Here is a 16,387-nt window from a genome sequence, read left to right on the forward strand (position 1 = left end):
TAGACTCAAGGCCCGGCAGGCCCCTAAAGGTGAGGTACAAAGTGTGACCCACGAGGAGGTGTGCTCCACTCCAAAAGAACTGCTTGAGTTTTCTAATTCATACATGCAGAAATCTGGAGAACACATATGGGAATGGATATTCAGGGTGTGGGATAATGGGGGAAGGAACCTAAAGTTGTATCAGACCAAATTTATTCATTTGAGCTCACTGAGCAGAGATTCTGCAGTTCAGGTCGCAGCCTGGGGAGTTAAGCAAGGTCTAGCCGGTTGGGTGCTTGACTGAAATATGGGTCAAAAGACAGCCTACTGCGAGGGAGTTGGAGATGCCTGATCTCCCTTGGGTAACTGTAGAGGAAGGGATTCAAAGGCTTAGGGAGATTGGAAAGCTCGAGTGGATTTGTCATGTGAAGCTTAGTCGCTCACACTGGGGATCCTCAGAAAACACACCTTTTACCAAGACCTTGAGACACAGTTTCCTGAGGGGAGCCCCAACATTCCTGAAGAGCTCTGGGATTTGTTTTAGTCCGTTTTGTGTTGCTATAACAGGACACCTGAGACTGGGTAATTTATAAAGAAAAGAGGTTTATTTGGCTTATGATTCTGGGAGGGTAGCATCTGACACAGGCCTCAGGCTGCTTCTGCTCATGGTAAAAAGTGGCAGGCAGTTGCCGGGTACAAGCAGATCACATGGCCAGAGGAAGCAAGAGAGAGAGAGGAGGTGCCAGGGTCTTTTTAAGCAATCAGGTCTCGCGGGAACTAATAGAGCGAGAACTGACTCACTACCCCTCCCCCCCAGGGAGAGCATTAATCCATTCATGAGGGATCCACCCCAAGAATCAATCAGTTTCCAATACTGCCACACTGGGGATCAAATTTCCACGTGAGTTTTGGAGGGGACAACACATCCAAGCTCCATCATTCCGCCCCTGGCCCCCCAAAACTCATTTTCTTCTCACATACAAAATACAATCATTCTATCTCTACAGTCCCAAATGTCTTAGCCTGCTCCAGCACCAACTTAAAAGTCCAAAGTCCAAAGTCTCATCTGAGACCAAAAGCAAAAGTCCTTCCAGCTATGAACCTGTAAAAGTCAAAACCAAATTTATCTACTGCCAAGATACAATGTTGGAACAGACATTGGGTACACATTCTCATTCCAAAAGGGAGGAATAGGCCAGAAGAAAGGAAAAACAGGCACCAAACGAGTCCGAAAGCCAGCAGGGCAGACATTCTGTCTTAAAGCTCCAAAATAATCTTCTTAATTCCAAGTCCTGCATCCTGGGCACAATGGGGCACCTGGGTCCCCAAAGCATCCAGCAGCCTTGTTCCCACAGCTCTGCCAGGCACAGCCCAGTAGGCCACGTTGGTGCCTGTCGCTTTTCCAGGCCTGCGTTGCATGTTACCAGTGGCCCGGAAGTTCTGGTGTCCTGGTGGCAGCCCTGCTGCCTTGGCTCTACTAGACATTTCCCTGGTGGGGGCTCACTGTGTGGGCTCTGACCCCACTTTCCTGCTTGGCATTGCTCTAGTGCATGGCCTCTGCAGTGGCTCCACCCCTGAGGCACATCTCTGCCTGGGTCCCCAGGCTTCTCCATACATTCTCTGGAATCTGGGTGGAGGCTGCCATGCCTCCACTGCTGTCATGTCCTGCCGGCCTGCAGACTTCACACAATGTGGATGCCTCCGAGGTTTCAGGCTTCTACTCTCCAGGGCTGCTGCACGAACCACAGTAGAGTCCGCTCTAGCAGGAGCATCTGGGATGCAGGGAGCAGGTTTCCGAGGGCAGCTGTGCCCCAGGTCTTTGCTCTAGGACAACTCGGTCCTTCTAGGCCTCAGGGCCTGTGATGAGTGGGGAACCCTTCCAGACTTCTCAAATGCCTTTAGGACATTTTTTCCATTGTCCTGGTTCTCAGCATCTGGCTGCGTCACCGCCAGGATAATGTCTTTAGCAACCAGTTTATCTGCTTCGCCCTTGTGTTTTTCTCCTGCTCTCTGCTTCTCTACCGCATGGCTGGGCTGCACATATTCCAAAACTTTACTCTCTGCATCCCTTTTAATTTCTGGCTTTACATCATGCCTTTTCCATCATAACTCAGAGTAGGCTCTTAAAAGCAACCATGCAGCTTCCTTAATGCTTTGCTGCTTAGAAATTTCTTTGGCCAAGTGCTTTGGTTCACAACACTTAAGTTCCACCTTCTGCAAAGTCCAATGGCATGGACACATGCAGACACATTCCTTGCTATGGTGGAGCAAGGGTGATCTTTTGTCCAATTCCCAATAAGTTCCTCATTCCTTTCTGAGACCTCATCATCCACATGGCCTTTACTGTCCACATTTCTATCAGCACTCTGCTCGCCACCACATAAGTCTCTAAGACATTCCAAACTTTCCCTCGTCTTTTTCTCTTCTTCGAAGTCCTCCAAACTTCTCCAACCCTTGCCCATTAGCCAGTTCCAAAGGTGCATCCACATTTTCAGGTTTCTGTTTAGCAACACCCCAGTCCTCGGTACCAATTTTCTCTTTTAGTCTGTTTTGTGTTGCTATAACAGGATATCTGAGACTGGGTAATTTATAAAGAACAGAGGTTTATTTGTCTTATGATTCTGGAATGGTGGCATCTGGCACGGGCCTCAGACTGCTTCTGGTCATGGCGGAAAGTGGCAGGCATCCAGCAGGTACAAGCAGATCACATGGTGAGAGGAAGCAAGGGAGAGAGAGGAGGTGCCAGGGTCCTTTAAACAATCAGCTCTCGCGGGAAATAATAGAGCGAGAACTCACTCACTACCCCTCCTACCCCAGGGAGAGCATTAATCCATTCATGAGGGATCTGCCCCCATGACTCAATCAATTTCCAAATAGATAGGAAGCCTACAGAATTCTTCCTTAATTCATATAAGCAGAAAAGTTCTAGATCAAGTAAAAAAAATGTAACTCAAATCATAAAAACAGAGTCACATCCCCTTAATCAATTCCCAGACTTGAGTGTTCACAGACCCAGAAGCCTATTGGAAAACAGGCTTTGAGCCTGAGAATTTTATATATTTCCATTTAAGAAACACTTACTGTGCTATGCTTACCACGTGCCAAGTCGTCCTCTGAGATCTTTATAAATATCTGCTCTGCACTGAGGTACTGTGACTATCTCCACCTTACAGAAAGGGAAGCTGAGATGCAGAGAACTGAGAACTTATCCAAGGCCACAGAGCCAGTAAATGGAGAAGGCAGGATTTAAACCCAGGCAGCCTGGGGTCTGAGTCGATGCTCTAAACCACGTGGCTAGGCTGTGACTACCCTATAGCCTGGATTGGAGCACGAATGGGCTTGGGGCAGCAGCCAACCAAGGAGTTGGAAATGAAGTGCTTTGCCTGCCCTAACCAGACTCTGGTGAGGAAGGCTGGCCACGTCTCCTACTGTACCATGGAGGGATCAGGCCATGGTGGCCTATGCAACTGCTGTGAGACCTCTGCCCTGCGTCCCCCGGAGCTGGGAAGCCATATGAGCCTGTCCCTGCCAAGCCTTTGGGAAACTCCCCTCCCAAGACTTCCCCTGATGGGCAGGATTGGTCTTCCTGGTCCCTGCATTCCTCAGGGGACCAGGTCCTCCAGCTCCCACTGGTCTGCTTGTGTTTACATCTGAGGAGTCAGGTCACGTCACTGTGTTAGGCATGGCCCTGAGAGAGCAGCTGGAGGCGGCACCTCATATAAGCAGGCCAGGTCCTCCTCACCCAAGTTCTCAGGCTGTTTTCTCAGGGCAGCATCTCCTCGCAGCCCCAGAACATGGCCATCTTGGAGCTGGTGCTCCTAGCGGCGGTGCCCACCTTCTTTCTGGTCGTGTTTGTCTGGGCCGTCTTTGAGCACTTCCTCACTGCAGATGTCCCTTCCACCATCCACCATCCTGCCAAGTTCAGGTTTCTGCACTGCATATTCCTTTACGTGATTGCTTTGGTGAGTAATCCTAGGCCCCGTCAAGGGCTGGGGTCTCTCTCTCTCTCTCTGTATCTTACCCTCCCTTTTCCTCTTTCACTTCCCTTCTGTCTCTCTTTTTGGTCTCCCCCAAGAGAGAATTCCTTCTCTTTGTTCCTTTCTTTCTTTTCTCTTTCCCACCATTCCTAACACACTCTTTTTTTTTTTCTCTTCAGCATCAATAATTTACTGAGTGCCAATCACTGGGCTCTTTTCTGAGAATGAAAAAGCAATTTCAGACCCAGTCCCTGTCCTCTGGGGGCTTGTGGCCTGACGGGGACTGACACCCGTCAGGACACCCGTCAGGTGCAGTATCTGTCACCTTCAGTGCACTTACTTGCCTACAGGTGTTTTTCCCTGTATAGATTGTCAGCCTCTTGAAGGCAGGCACTGTGTCATTCACCTTGGAAAGGCCAGCTCTAAGCACAGGGCTTGTGCTTACCAGGTGCTTACTGTTTGTTAAGCAAATCATAAAAGAACTCACCTAGCATTTCAGAGTGGTCACCCCAGCCAGGCTCTGAGCAGGGATTTTGGGGTGGGGATGGGGGAAGACCAGCACATGCCCAGAGTTGCAGCGTACTTGGAAATAATGGTGTGGCATCTTGTAGAAGGCAGGCAACTTGAGTTAACCCCAGTGTCCCAACCCTTGGTGGAGACCTTAGAGCTGCCAAACAGTTCACACTGATTGCATCTGAGGGCAGCAGTGATGGAGAAGATGAAGGGCGTGTAGGGATAAGAATGTACGCTGCAGTCAGGTGGTCTGAGTGTGCATTGCGGGTCCACCACGGACTAGCTGCCTGACCTTGTGCCATTTACTTAACCTGTCTGCATCTGTTTCCTCATCAGGGGATAATCGTGTCTATCTCATCAGGTTGGTAGAATAACTAGATGACAGGTGGTAATGGTTAATACGCTTAGAAAGGTTTGGTAAATAAATGAAATATGTTTGCATGTTGCTGGAATTTTTCACCCTGGGTACGGCTCGCCTTTAGAGAAATCAAGTCTAGTTTATGCATGCATGAGTGCTATTGACCTAAGGAGACAGGCCAAGTTAGTACTAAGTGCTCTTGTCTCTCTTGTTTCCCCTGGTATTGTGCTTCCCTGAAGGTCAGTCTGCCTCACGCAAGTGGCTGCCATGCGGGTGGTCACGCCTAAGACCATGCAATGACCTTTTACTATCCTTCTGGCAGATCCACTTTGCACAGTTGGTGAGTTGTCAGTGTCAAGATATAAAGAACACATATCGCTTTTCCAAAATGCAGGTTATCTCTATCAGCAGGTCTTTCCAGAGATAACTTTTCCTTTGTACAAAAATGCATCTTTTGCTTAAGAAGTTGGTAGGGTCCTGCATTGCAGCAATACATCCCAGAACTATACGTAAAATAAGAACACGTTCTGCACATGTGTAGCCCTGGGCCATCCCTTCTCTCTCCCTACCCCTGGACAGACCTCCCTAACCGATCACGTTACTCTTTTCTGTTGAACACAAACCTAGCTTAAGAATCCTTCAGAACCCTGAGCTCCGGGCACGCAATGCCGAGTGTCGACACAGGTGATGAGCTGCCTTTGCCACCTCTGGCTGGTAGAGCCCAGCACAGAGCCAGAGAGAGCCGGGCTGCCGCCAGCACCCAGGAAACCGGCTCTGCTCACTTCAATGCCTCCCTCCCACTCAGCCCCAAACTGGCTGCTGCTTTGGCAAGAGGTTTTGGGAGGAAAAGTCTGAGAACCTAAGCCCCTATCTGGATGAACCCAGAAACCACTGCTTCCCGGTGAGCCCCGTGCACGCAGGAGGCAGCGAGAAACAGACAGCCCAGCAATCGTGCGTGACAGGGACACCTGCGTCCGATCCTAACCTCCCCTGACGTCTCATGTCTTTCTCTTCCCTTCAACAGGGGACTGTATTTGAGAAGCTGGGAATTTGCTCCATGCCCAAATTTTTCCGTTTTCTCCATGATATAACGACAATAAAGAAGGACCTTCACGTGGCGGTGACCAACCTGCGTTTTGGGACGATCCCCGTGAGGCTGTTCCAGCCCAAGGCAGCGTCCTCCAGCCCCCGGCGAGGCATCATCTTCTACCATGGAGGGGGTGGAGTATTTGGAAGCCTGGGTAGGAGCTTCCCTGTGGCCTCACTGACACGCGCAGCCTTGCCCACACCTCCCACGTGGAACTTTCTGGAGTGACTCACAGGAGTCCGTAGCTGGAGATTTTTATAGAGAGTCCAGACTGAGGGCTTTGGGCTCAAGTCAGAATATGGTGCTGTAGACTCCATGGGCAGTTTCTTCTATTCTGTTACAGGGTAGTGTAGGTCAAGATGGGGACAGTAATGTCACAGCAGGGCTGGCATGGGACTGGCTGTTGACGGCTCTTTCTTCCCTCTCACCGCCATCTGCCCGTGTGTCTGCTCTGCCATGATCCAAACCCATTCATTTCCCTCCAGCTCCGCAGTCCCACCCCGACCCAGACCCGTCTTCTCTTGCCCGCCCCCTTCACCCCGCCCCCCAGCACCTGCTGTCCCTGCCTCACCCCTCCCCGCTCACATCTGCTCTTTACCTGGCAGCCAGGGCAGGTTTTAAAAATACCAGTCACAGCTTGTCGGTCTCACACTTAAACCTCTCCTGTGCCCTTTGATGAAGCCCTATGTCCTCCCCACAGCCTGTGAGTCCCTGACCCAGCTGGCCCTGCCACCTCCCCGAATGGTCCCCTGCACCTCCCTCCTGCTTTCCCTCTGCTGTAGCCCCTCTGTGCATCCCTGTGCCACAGACACGCCGGGCTCCTTCCCACCCTGAGCCTTCTGGACTTGCTGTTTGTTTGGCCTCAAAAGACGATCCTCTCTGATTTTGCGTGGCTGTCAACCCCTGGTTCTTCTGGTGTCATCTCAAATGTCCCTCCCCTGAGTGGCCTCCCTGAACATCTCATGTAAAGAGCTCTCCCTGCCCACTTGCTGCCCCGTCTCCCTCCCCAGCATCACCCTTCTGAACCTTCTTCTTGGCTCTCGCTTCAATCTGAACTCATCTCGTTGCTTCCCGGGGTCGTTGATCACTGCCTGCCTCCCCCGACTGACTACGGAAACTCCAAGACTGTAGCAGGAAAGACATCCGTTTTGTTTGTGGTGGATCCCTGTTCTTTTTATTTTTGAATGAATGAATGCATGAATAAATGGATGGATGAGTGAGTAATTGGATGAAAGATGCGTTTTCAAGCAAACAAAGGGATGGATGTGCTGCTGGATGGATGGACACCTGGATGCAGGTGAGAAAGTTTGTCCAAGTAGAAAGTTGATTTCTGCTGCCACGGAACTGCCCTGAGAGTGGGGTGTCCTGCCACCTGGTGGTGGAGATAACTAAGGCCATTCCTTGTTTGCACGTGTAGCCATGGTGCTCTCCCCTTGCTCAGAAGTTAATGAGGAATATCTCCCTGCGGCCGAACCCAGCCTTGTCCAAGATCACTCTTCCCTTTCAGAAGCCCCTGGGAGCCCCCTTGAGGTGTCTGGGGCTGTTTGTGTTCTGCTGTTGGGGGAGAATGTCATCTCCAAAGGCAGAACCAAGAATCATTCAGCAAATATGTACTGGGCACCTTCTTTGTGTCAGACCTTTTCCAGGCATGGGGGATATGGTGGAGAACAGGAAAGACCCAGTCCCTGCCCCGAGTGACCTGACAGTCAGTGAGCTAGACAGAGAGGGAGAGGACAGATGCGTAGGGCGGTTTCAGGTAAAGAGAGCGCAGCACGATGCAGCAGACACGAGTGTGAGCGTCACTCCAGGGCAGGTCTCTAATCAGAGAGACTCTCCAAGAAGGTAAAATTTGAGCTTAGGTGGAGCAGCCCTATGGAAGCCGGGAGAAGAGATTTCTAAAGTGGGGCTGGCACTGGGCCCAAATATAAGGGACACCAAAAAACTCCATAATATTTGAGTGCACTATTTACAGAAAATAGTATCAATGCAAAAAATATAGCATGAAGAAAATACCAAAATTTATATAAAGGCAGAATCCAAAGGGCTGAGGGACTTGTTCAAGTACAATATAGGAACATATGCGTTTAGAATTTTGATTACTTTGCTCGTCATGGAATTTTGTGGCAGTCATTTTTATTTCTTTAAGTATTGCATCAAAATATTATTGATCTGGATGAGCGTTTTGGTGCCCTCTTGATTTTGTGCCCAAGGCAGATGCCTGACCCTGGTCCCAGACTTAATAACTCCTACGGACCTGCCTTTTGAGAGCTTCATATGTACTGTTCCACCAATAGAAACGTCCCATCCAACCATTGTTTATTTCTTAATTAATATGAATATATAAATTTATTATTAATATTCCAGGGCGGGCATGCCTAACTTCCCTAGTCTCGGCTTTGTCCATTTCAAATCATCAAGCCCTCCTGGTCTTCAGCGTCCCCCACTGTAAAAGAAAACCTTATGGAAGGTGAGCCAGAAGGAGCATTCGAGCCCTGACATTCAGGAGACTTGCGGAAGATGTCTGACTTGGCCTGTGTTTTTGGCTTTACCCAAGCATAGCTGTCCAGAGTCACTTCAGAGGAGGCAATAGTAGGAGCAAAGAAAGGGTGACATACCGAGTGCCGACATTGTGAGCTGGCTCTTCCTGGGGGATGAGGGCCCTACTCATGAGCTGTTGCTGTGACTGGTTTTGTCTTGCAGATTGTTATCACAACGTGTGCAGTTTTCTGGCTCAGGAGACTGACTCTGTGCTGCTGTCTGTTGGGTGAGTTTGGGACAGCTGATGGGTTTTACATGGGTGGGAGAAGGCAGGGTGAGCTTGTGCATGATGTGTAGAACAGAGGGAAGCCCCAGTCTCCAGAGGCACTCTTGCACCTGCACCCACGGGGACAGGTACAGCACTGTCAAAAATAGCAAAAATCAGGAAACCACGCAAATGCCCATCAACTGGGGAGTGCATGAATAGACCAAGGTATAGTGAATATTATATTACGTAGCTATTAAGGTAGTATGGAATGTTATATAAACATTTAAATAAATGAACTGGAAAGGTACATCATACTGTGGATGAATCTTAGTATGTAGCATAAAACATAAATAAAAATTTATAAAAATGATATAAAGCCTGAAGCTTATTTTATAAAGTTAAAAAGAATTAAAATCAAAAGAATATTTCTCGGAATACAAATAGACACAATAAAATGATGTAAAAAGGAATGATGGATACTGAATCCAGAGCATCCCTTCCCTCAGTTGGGGGAGGCAGCGAGATGGGGGGCCTGATGGGAGGGTTGGCTGAAGGTTACAATCCAGGTCCTGGCTGTTGTTTGGGGTGATGGTTCTGCAAGTGCTTATTGCATATTGTTAGAACAAATGAATGAGCGAATGAATGAACAAACTGCTGGCCATGCAGGAGCCAATGTCTTAAGACAAGTCTGGTCCTTTGAATACAAAAAGGCGAGGCGAGGGGTCCTTTGGGTGGATGCAGGGGACAGTGGGGGCTACTCACTGCGATTTGGGGCCTTGGTTTAGAGATTACAAGTCACCAGGAAACAGTTTAGAGAAGGCAATTGAAAGAAGTGAAAAACTGGCCTTTTAGATTCTGTCTCTATGATGAAGTCCCTCAAAGCTTGGCTGTCCCCAGGTTCGGGTAGAACAGTATAGCTGGGTGGCTGAAAGCAAGTCACTTAGCATCTCTGGTGAGACTCAGAAGGCAGCATCTTTCTGGTATTCATCCGCGCACCTCCCAGCTGGCTTACCGTGGTGCCTGAAATTCCACCATTACAGTGTCCATCTCTGACGGCTTTTATGATAATAAAAAGATCCTTTAAACAGGTGGCACATAAAGGTATCGATAAGCACCTGCATGAATCCCTTGTAGGAAATTGCTTAGTATATCATTGTTTCCAGATACTTGGGAAGACCTGGCACATGGCCAGACCCGTTTTGAGAGAGTGGCTGGTGGAGTTACTGAGACAGAGCAGAGGCTTCCGGCCTCCTAGGGCTGCAGGTGGACAGTGCCTGGGAGAAGACTCCCTGAGAGGACACTGAAAAGAGGGAAGATGTCTAAGGTCCGAATGTTCCCTAATTTCTCATCGTGACGAAAATGGGGCTTTCTACCCAAGCTGTTGTTGAAGGGATGGGTCTTTCGACCTTTTGGTTGTGCAAAGCCTTCAACTCTGGGTTGGGTTCTTAGTCAGTTCAGGCTGCTATAACAAATGACCATAGATGGGGTGCCTTAAACAACAGGCACTCATTCCTGACAGCTGTGGAGGCTGGAGGCGGGTGCCAGCATGACTGGGTCCTGGTGAGGGTCCTCTTGCAGGATGCAGATGGTTAACTTCTCCTTGTATCCTAACATGGCAGAAGGAGAAGCCAAAGGAGTATTCACTTCTAGAAATGGGAAAACGGAAGGTGGAGTTTTGCTTGCTGCTACCTGGTGCTGGGGCCACCTCCCTGCAAGGACCCTTCCGAGTAGCATGTGTTTTGCCTGAGTTTAAGTGGGAACCCATGTTGATAGCATTGATTTGTTTATCAATATATCGCTCATCAAGGAAATGTTTCAAGTTTATGCTGCAATCAATCAAACCTCATTTTCAAAGATGAGGTTTTCGAGTAACTTTTAAAGAAAACGAAATTGAAGGTTTAAAGGAAGGCAGCGGTTTTCAAACCGGTTACTTTGAATCCTAGAGTTCACGCCCCCATAGCCCTGAATGTTTTTGAGGGGGCTATGGAGGTCCAAGAGGAAGAAGACAGAGTAAAAGTGTAGATTCCTTATCCTTGGGCAAAACCAGAACAACTGAATTGAGGTGTTTTATATGCTGGGACTCCTTGTATCATTTTAATAGAAAAAAATCATTCTCTTGCTCCAACAAAGTTCGAAAGCCACTAGTCTAAGCTGTCATTTTTCCTTAGGAGCTTCTTCCAAATTTAATCTTACAAGTAGAATATACCTTATTGATGCTTTTAAATTATAGATTGTGAAAACAGGAAAGAAGATTAGCCCGAACCTCAACCAAAAATTAAAGATGATAATAACTGTTTAAAATAGGCTTTCAAATACAAGCAGTTTAGCCAAACTGTTTCTGTATTTAAAATTCATTCCTCTATTACCCAGTGTTCATTCTCACATGAGCCAGCTTGTGCTTTACTGTTTGTTTTTTTTTTTTAAAGATGACCGGTCAGGGGATCTTAACCCTTGACTTGGTGATGTCAGCAACACGCTCACCCAGTGAGCAAACCGGCCTTCCCTATATGGGATCCGAACCCGTGGCCTTGGTGTTGTCAGCACCATACTCTCCTGAGTGAGCCACGGGCCAGCCCAATGCTTTACTGTTTTTAATGGCTTATTTTGAAGTCCTTTTTCTTGCCCTTGAATTCCTTAAAGGAGACATACTCTGAGCATAGACCTCAAGATGCTTTCTTTAGCTCAAACCTTGCCACGTTTTCCACCAGCCTCTGATGCCTTCCACAGCTTGAGCTGTCTTTTTTCCTGTCTAGCTTACTTTTTCCCTCCCTTTACCGTCAGAAAACCTCCACCTTTCCTCCTCTCTCCAAGCCTGGAAGAGAAGGCAACTCTTTGAGTCACTGGGTAAGAAGAAGACTTGGTCATGAAATTTTTGGTTATTAAAAGCATTCAGCTTGAAAGAAACTTCCCCTTGACTTTATTTTTTCCCATTCCTTTTTCTACTGACAAGCAGTGAGACTGACAGTAGCTTCATTTGCCTTTTTTTTTTTTTTTTTTTTTTTTGTCATTGCTGGTTGTTTTGCTTTCAAATCAAATAGCTTTAGAGTCACACAGTCTTGGATGGAGTTTCTACATCTATGGGAAGCAGACCGAGCACAGGTGTGGAGTCACGATTCCTGGCCTCCGTGACTCTGGGCAGGTTACTCAAATCCTCATAGAAACAAAAATGGGCTAAAAATCCTTACTTCCTAGGGCTATTCTGAGGATTTAATCAGATAAAGTCTTGTAACGGGGGTTGAGGACACTGTTGCAATGGCCCTCCGAGAAGCCGTCCGCCCTGGTGTGCTCTCTTCCTGTGTGCTCTGCAGGTACCGCATGCTTCCTGACCACCACTCCCCTAGCATTTCCCGAGACTGCCTGAACGCCTCTATTCACTTCCTGAAGGGCCTGGAAGCCTATGAGGTGGACCCGTCCCGGGTTGTCGCCTGTGGAGACAGTGCTGGAGGATGGGTGGCTGCCATGATCACCCAGACCTTGGTGGGCAGATCAGATCTTCCCCGAATCCGGGCTCAGGTCATGATCTATCCGATCGTCCAGGCGGTCAATCTGCAGTTGCCGTCTTATCAGCAGAACCAAAATGTCCCATTTTTCTCCCAGAAGCTCATCCTGACATGTCTGTGTAACTATCTGGCCATTGACGAATCCTGGAAGGAAGCCATCCTGAATGGCGCTTATATACCCCCGGATGCCTGGAGGAAGTACAGGAAGTGGGTCAGCTCTGACAACATCCCCAAGAAATTCAAGAACAGAGGCCACCAACCCAGGTCTCCCAGTCCTTTTAATGAGGCTGCCTATCTGGAAACCAAACATATTTTGGATGTAGAAAATTCACCCCTCTTAGCGGACGATGAGACCATCGCTCGGCTTCCTGAGGCCTTCCTGGTGAGCTGTGAGAATGACATCCTCCGTGATGACACCTTGCTCTATAAGAAACGCTTGGAGGACCAGGGGGTGCCTGTGACATGGTACCATGTGGACGATGGCTTTCACGGATGCTTGAACTTATTTGATAATAAGACTTTCTCTTTCCCTTGCTCCCTGAAAATTGTGAACGCTCTGGTCAGTTATATAAAGGGCATATGATAGTGAACTTGGGGATCTGAGTAGGTGTGACAGGTATGGACACTTGCACAAGCTGGGTCCTTTCTTGAGTTCTATGTTATTGATTAAAGAGAAGTCAAATCAATGCTTGGTCTGGGTGGGAGGATGAGAAGGGATGCAAGAGCAGCCTTGCTGACTATTCCAGAAAATCCATAGTACGTCTGTTCCTGTCCAGCACTAATACTTTCCAATTCTGGATTTAGCACCATTCTGTGACATTTCCATTAATATGAAATAAATACCAAAGAGAGGAAGAAAGGTTTCTTTAAATTTTCTCGAAGCTCTGACATATAAGTTTCATGCAGAATAAATGCCCAGAACTGATCATATTGTCCGTGGTAAATCTGTACCCAGGATGACAAAGCATTCCTTGGGGCCATGACTCCTGTTTGAAGAGGGGCCACCTAATTGTTTCTGGGGTCAAGGTCACCTTTCAATCATAACTAGGATGGCTATAGCAGGCCTGAGAAATGGTGTTTTTATTTTTTTTTAAAGTTGACTAGTAAGGGATCTTAACCCTTGACTTGGTGCTGTCAGCGCCACGCTCTCCCAAGTGAGCCAACCGGCCATCCCTATGTAGGGATCCAAAACTGTGGCCTTGGTGTTATCAGTATCACACTCTCCCAAGTGAGCCATGGGCCGGCCCCTGAGAAATGGTGTTTTAATGAAACTCTCCCCTCCATACAGCCACCCGTGGGCTGGTCTAAAGGACGATTTCAAAGGAAACTGTGGAAAGAGAGAGACAGGGAAAGAGGCAAGAGGAAAAAGGCAGTGCAAGGGCTCTGGAGAGCCATGACCTTAGCTTGGGCTCAAATCTTTAATCCGAATTCCAAAAGCAGATCACTCCCTACCGACAGGCAGGTTCTGTGAGCAAGAACTTTCTTGGGAACATCTGGGATATGGAGACCGCATTCCCTAAGGGAGTAAGGTGCCAGCCTCCTTTCTTTGGTGAGCTTATACAGCATTCCCAACTTTTCAAAGATCCTTGTCATTGCTTAGCCAATGCCACTTTCTCTGCTCGCAGGTTAAGGGAAGGGAATCTTTGCAGCGCATGGAGGGGACAGCCCACGTGACTTTATGTAGCAGGGCCACGTTTGCTAGATGCAGGTCTGATAGCCGGTTCTCACTGCTGTCTAGTCCCACTCAAGTGCTGCAGCTGGAGGCTCTCCCTTCTCTGCAACCACAGCCTCTCTGGGTATGAACAAACTCACCTGTGACTGATGGAGGATGTTGTCCTGCAGGTGTCTTGGGTCCTTGCAAGGGAGGGCTGTATTTACACAGGCACTTTGAATGGGCTCCTGGGAGCATGAGCACTTGTCATGACGTATGAATTACATGCATGTGGCTTTGATGCAAGTGTGTATTAATTGTCTATTGCCACGTAAACAACATTACCACAAACACAAGGGCTTAAAATAATACACACTTACTCTTTGACAGTTGCTCTGGGTCAGAAGTCTGGGTACAGCTGAACTGGGTTGTCAGGTCATGGTCCCACAGAGCTGCAATCAAGGTGTTGGGGCTGCAGGTTGAACGGGGTGGGATCTACTTCCAAGCTCGGTCAGGTTGTTGGCAGAATTCAGTTTCTTGAGGTTGTAGACTGAAAACTCCAGTTTCTTATTTGCTATTGGCCAAGGGCCACCCTCAGCTCCAATTCATACACAGTTTTTTTGACACAAGAGGCTCCCCAAGGGGTGGCCTGTTCATTTAAAGCCAGCGAAGGAGAGAGAGACTCCGGAACAGTGACTACTAGAATCTGATGTAATGTCATCATAAACAAGGAATCACACAGATGCCATCATTTTAGCCACATTCTCTTGTTAGAAGCAAGTCACAGGTCTTGCCCACACATAGGGTTTATACAAGAGGGTGAACACCAGGTGGTCGAGATCATTGGGCCTCTTTTGAGTGTGTCCTACACAGAATGGCTCACCGGAGGGCGATCGGAAGGATGGTGCACCGGACTCCTCAACCTAAGAAACACGACGGTCTGAATCATTGGCTTGACCTGGAGGTAGTGACAGATGGTCCTCCTAGGAGATGTCCCCTTTTCTTTCCTCAGTTCCAACCCTTTCTTCCGCCATGCCCATCATTGCAATCTGGTCACCATCAGAGTAGATTACTACGTTCCTTTCTCTAGATTCTTCTCAGCTTATTTGTGTGACATAAATTTTGTGCCCTGGTATTAGGTAGGGTCCAGTCCAGAGAAAGAAACCACACCAATAGCCTTATTTTTTTTGAAAGTTTTTATTAGCCTGGAGTACAATAAAACATTCTTAAGACATTTTCTGTCTCCAAGGACATAGTTGAAACTAGTACACAGGAACAATTCTATAAAATTGTGGGCACAGGATTCACTACACGCTGGTCCTAAATCAACCCTAAACCTGAGGACCAACAATGCAACTGTGCATCCACCAGTCTCCGTGTGGGCTTACTATGGTCAGGTGACAGACAAGGTCTTACATCAAGGGAGACCCATAGGTCCTCAGATGCACGTGTCTGTTGTACCCCCGGTGCCTGGATGTATAGTTGGAATAGACATACTTGGAAACTGGCAGAATCCCACACTGGCTCTCAGACCAAAGACATGAGGTTTATTGTGGTAAGAAGGACCTTCCTTTCCCTACCAACATAGTAAACCAGAAGCAGTGCTGCATCCCATAGGGAACTTCAGAGGTTAATGTCACCATAAAAGACTCAAAAGAAGCACCTGTCACACCCCGATTTAATTCACCAGCATGGAATGTGCAGAGGTCAAATGAACCTTGGAGACTGAGTGTGGATGATGCTAAAATTCCTCACGCAGTGACTCCCATCCCAGCTGCTCTCCCAGCTGTGAGACCATTATTGGAGCCACTAAACACAGCACCCGGCACCTGGTGAGCAGCCACTGACCTGGCTGATGCCTTTTTCTCCGTACCAATTTGTAAGGAATAACAGAATCCATCTGCCTTTACCTGGCAGGGCAAACAGTGTACCTTTACAGTCGGCCTCAGGGCTATGTCAATTCTGCTTTCTGCCATAATGTAGTCGAGATGGTAATAGTTTCGACATTCCAGAAATCATCACAATAATGTGCTATGTTGATGGCATTATGCTTGTTGGAGCTGGCAAGCAGGAAGTAGTGTGGAGTTTAGGACCATCTTAGGAAGACATGTGCAAAGTGGAGAGTGGGACAACCAGCCCAGTGAAGTCCACCAGGTCACTGCAGGAAGCACCCTGGGCCCTGGAGCTGGGGGGAGTGGGAGCAGAGGGCTTCAGCCACACTCCCCTGACATCTGCATCCAGCCCAGCAACAGCCAAGCCACTGCTGGAATCCCCCTTGTCTCCAGGGCAGGAATGAAGGGGGTACCACTGGCTTCAAGCAGGCCCCCCTCCTTCCTCCTTCTCCCACTCTATTTCCTTTCCCCTTCTCCTAGCTCCCTCCTCCAACTGCTCTGCAACAACATCTTAGACTGTAAAAAAATAATATTAATAAATAAATAAAAAACTAAGTGGAGGTTGGGAAATAAACCCCCACAGCATTGAGGGGCAGCCATGCCAGTGAAGTTTCTGGTTGTGTGGTGACATGGAGTGTGTTGAGATACTCTCTCCAAGGTCACAGACAAGTTGCTGCACTTGTG

The 16,387-nt window shown here is 48.2% G+C and overlaps 1 protein-coding gene across 1 annotated transcript; it reads left to right on the forward strand.

Annotated features, from left to right (window-relative positions):
- Window positions 1–3,312: 3,312 nt before the first annotated feature.
- On the forward strand, window positions 3,313–12,779 carry LOC134384064 (arylacetamide deacetylase-like 4). The gene is made up of 7 exons (XM_063105703.1): window positions 3,313–3,381; window positions 3,747–3,941; window positions 5,150–5,167; window positions 5,633–5,728; window positions 5,852–6,068; window positions 8,615–8,678; window positions 11,969–12,779. Exons 1-7 carry the CDS (start codon window positions 3,313–3,315, stop codon window positions 12,741–12,743), a joined length of 1,434 nt encoding a protein of 477 aa, XP_062961773.1. The 3' UTR covers window positions 12,744–12,779.
- Window positions 12,780–16,387: the final 3,608 nt, after the last annotated feature.

This window comes from Cynocephalus volans, chromosome 8, assembly GCF_027409185.1.
Source record: "Cynocephalus volans isolate mCynVol1 chromosome 8, mCynVol1.pri, whole genome shotgun sequence".
NCBI classification, from domain to species: Eukaryota; Metazoa; Chordata; class Mammalia; order Dermoptera; family Cynocephalidae; genus Cynocephalus; species Cynocephalus volans.

What these genes read in the sequence shown, in the direction of transcription:
- LOC134384064 (XM_063105703.1), top strand. Translation starts at nt 3,313, where the DNA reads ATGGGCTTGGGGCAGCAGCCAACCAAGGAGTTGGAAATGAAGTGCTTT. An exon ending in CCAGAAACCACTGCTTCCCG is followed by an intron (nt 5,729 to 5,851) that starts GTGAGCCCCGTG and finishes TCCCTTCAACAG; the next exon opens with GGGACTGTATTTGAGAAGCT. An exon ending in TCTGTGCTGCTGTCTGTTGG is followed by an intron (nt 8,679 to 11,968) that starts GTGAGTTTGGGA and finishes TGTGCTCTGCAG; the next exon opens with GTACCGCATGCTTCCTGACC.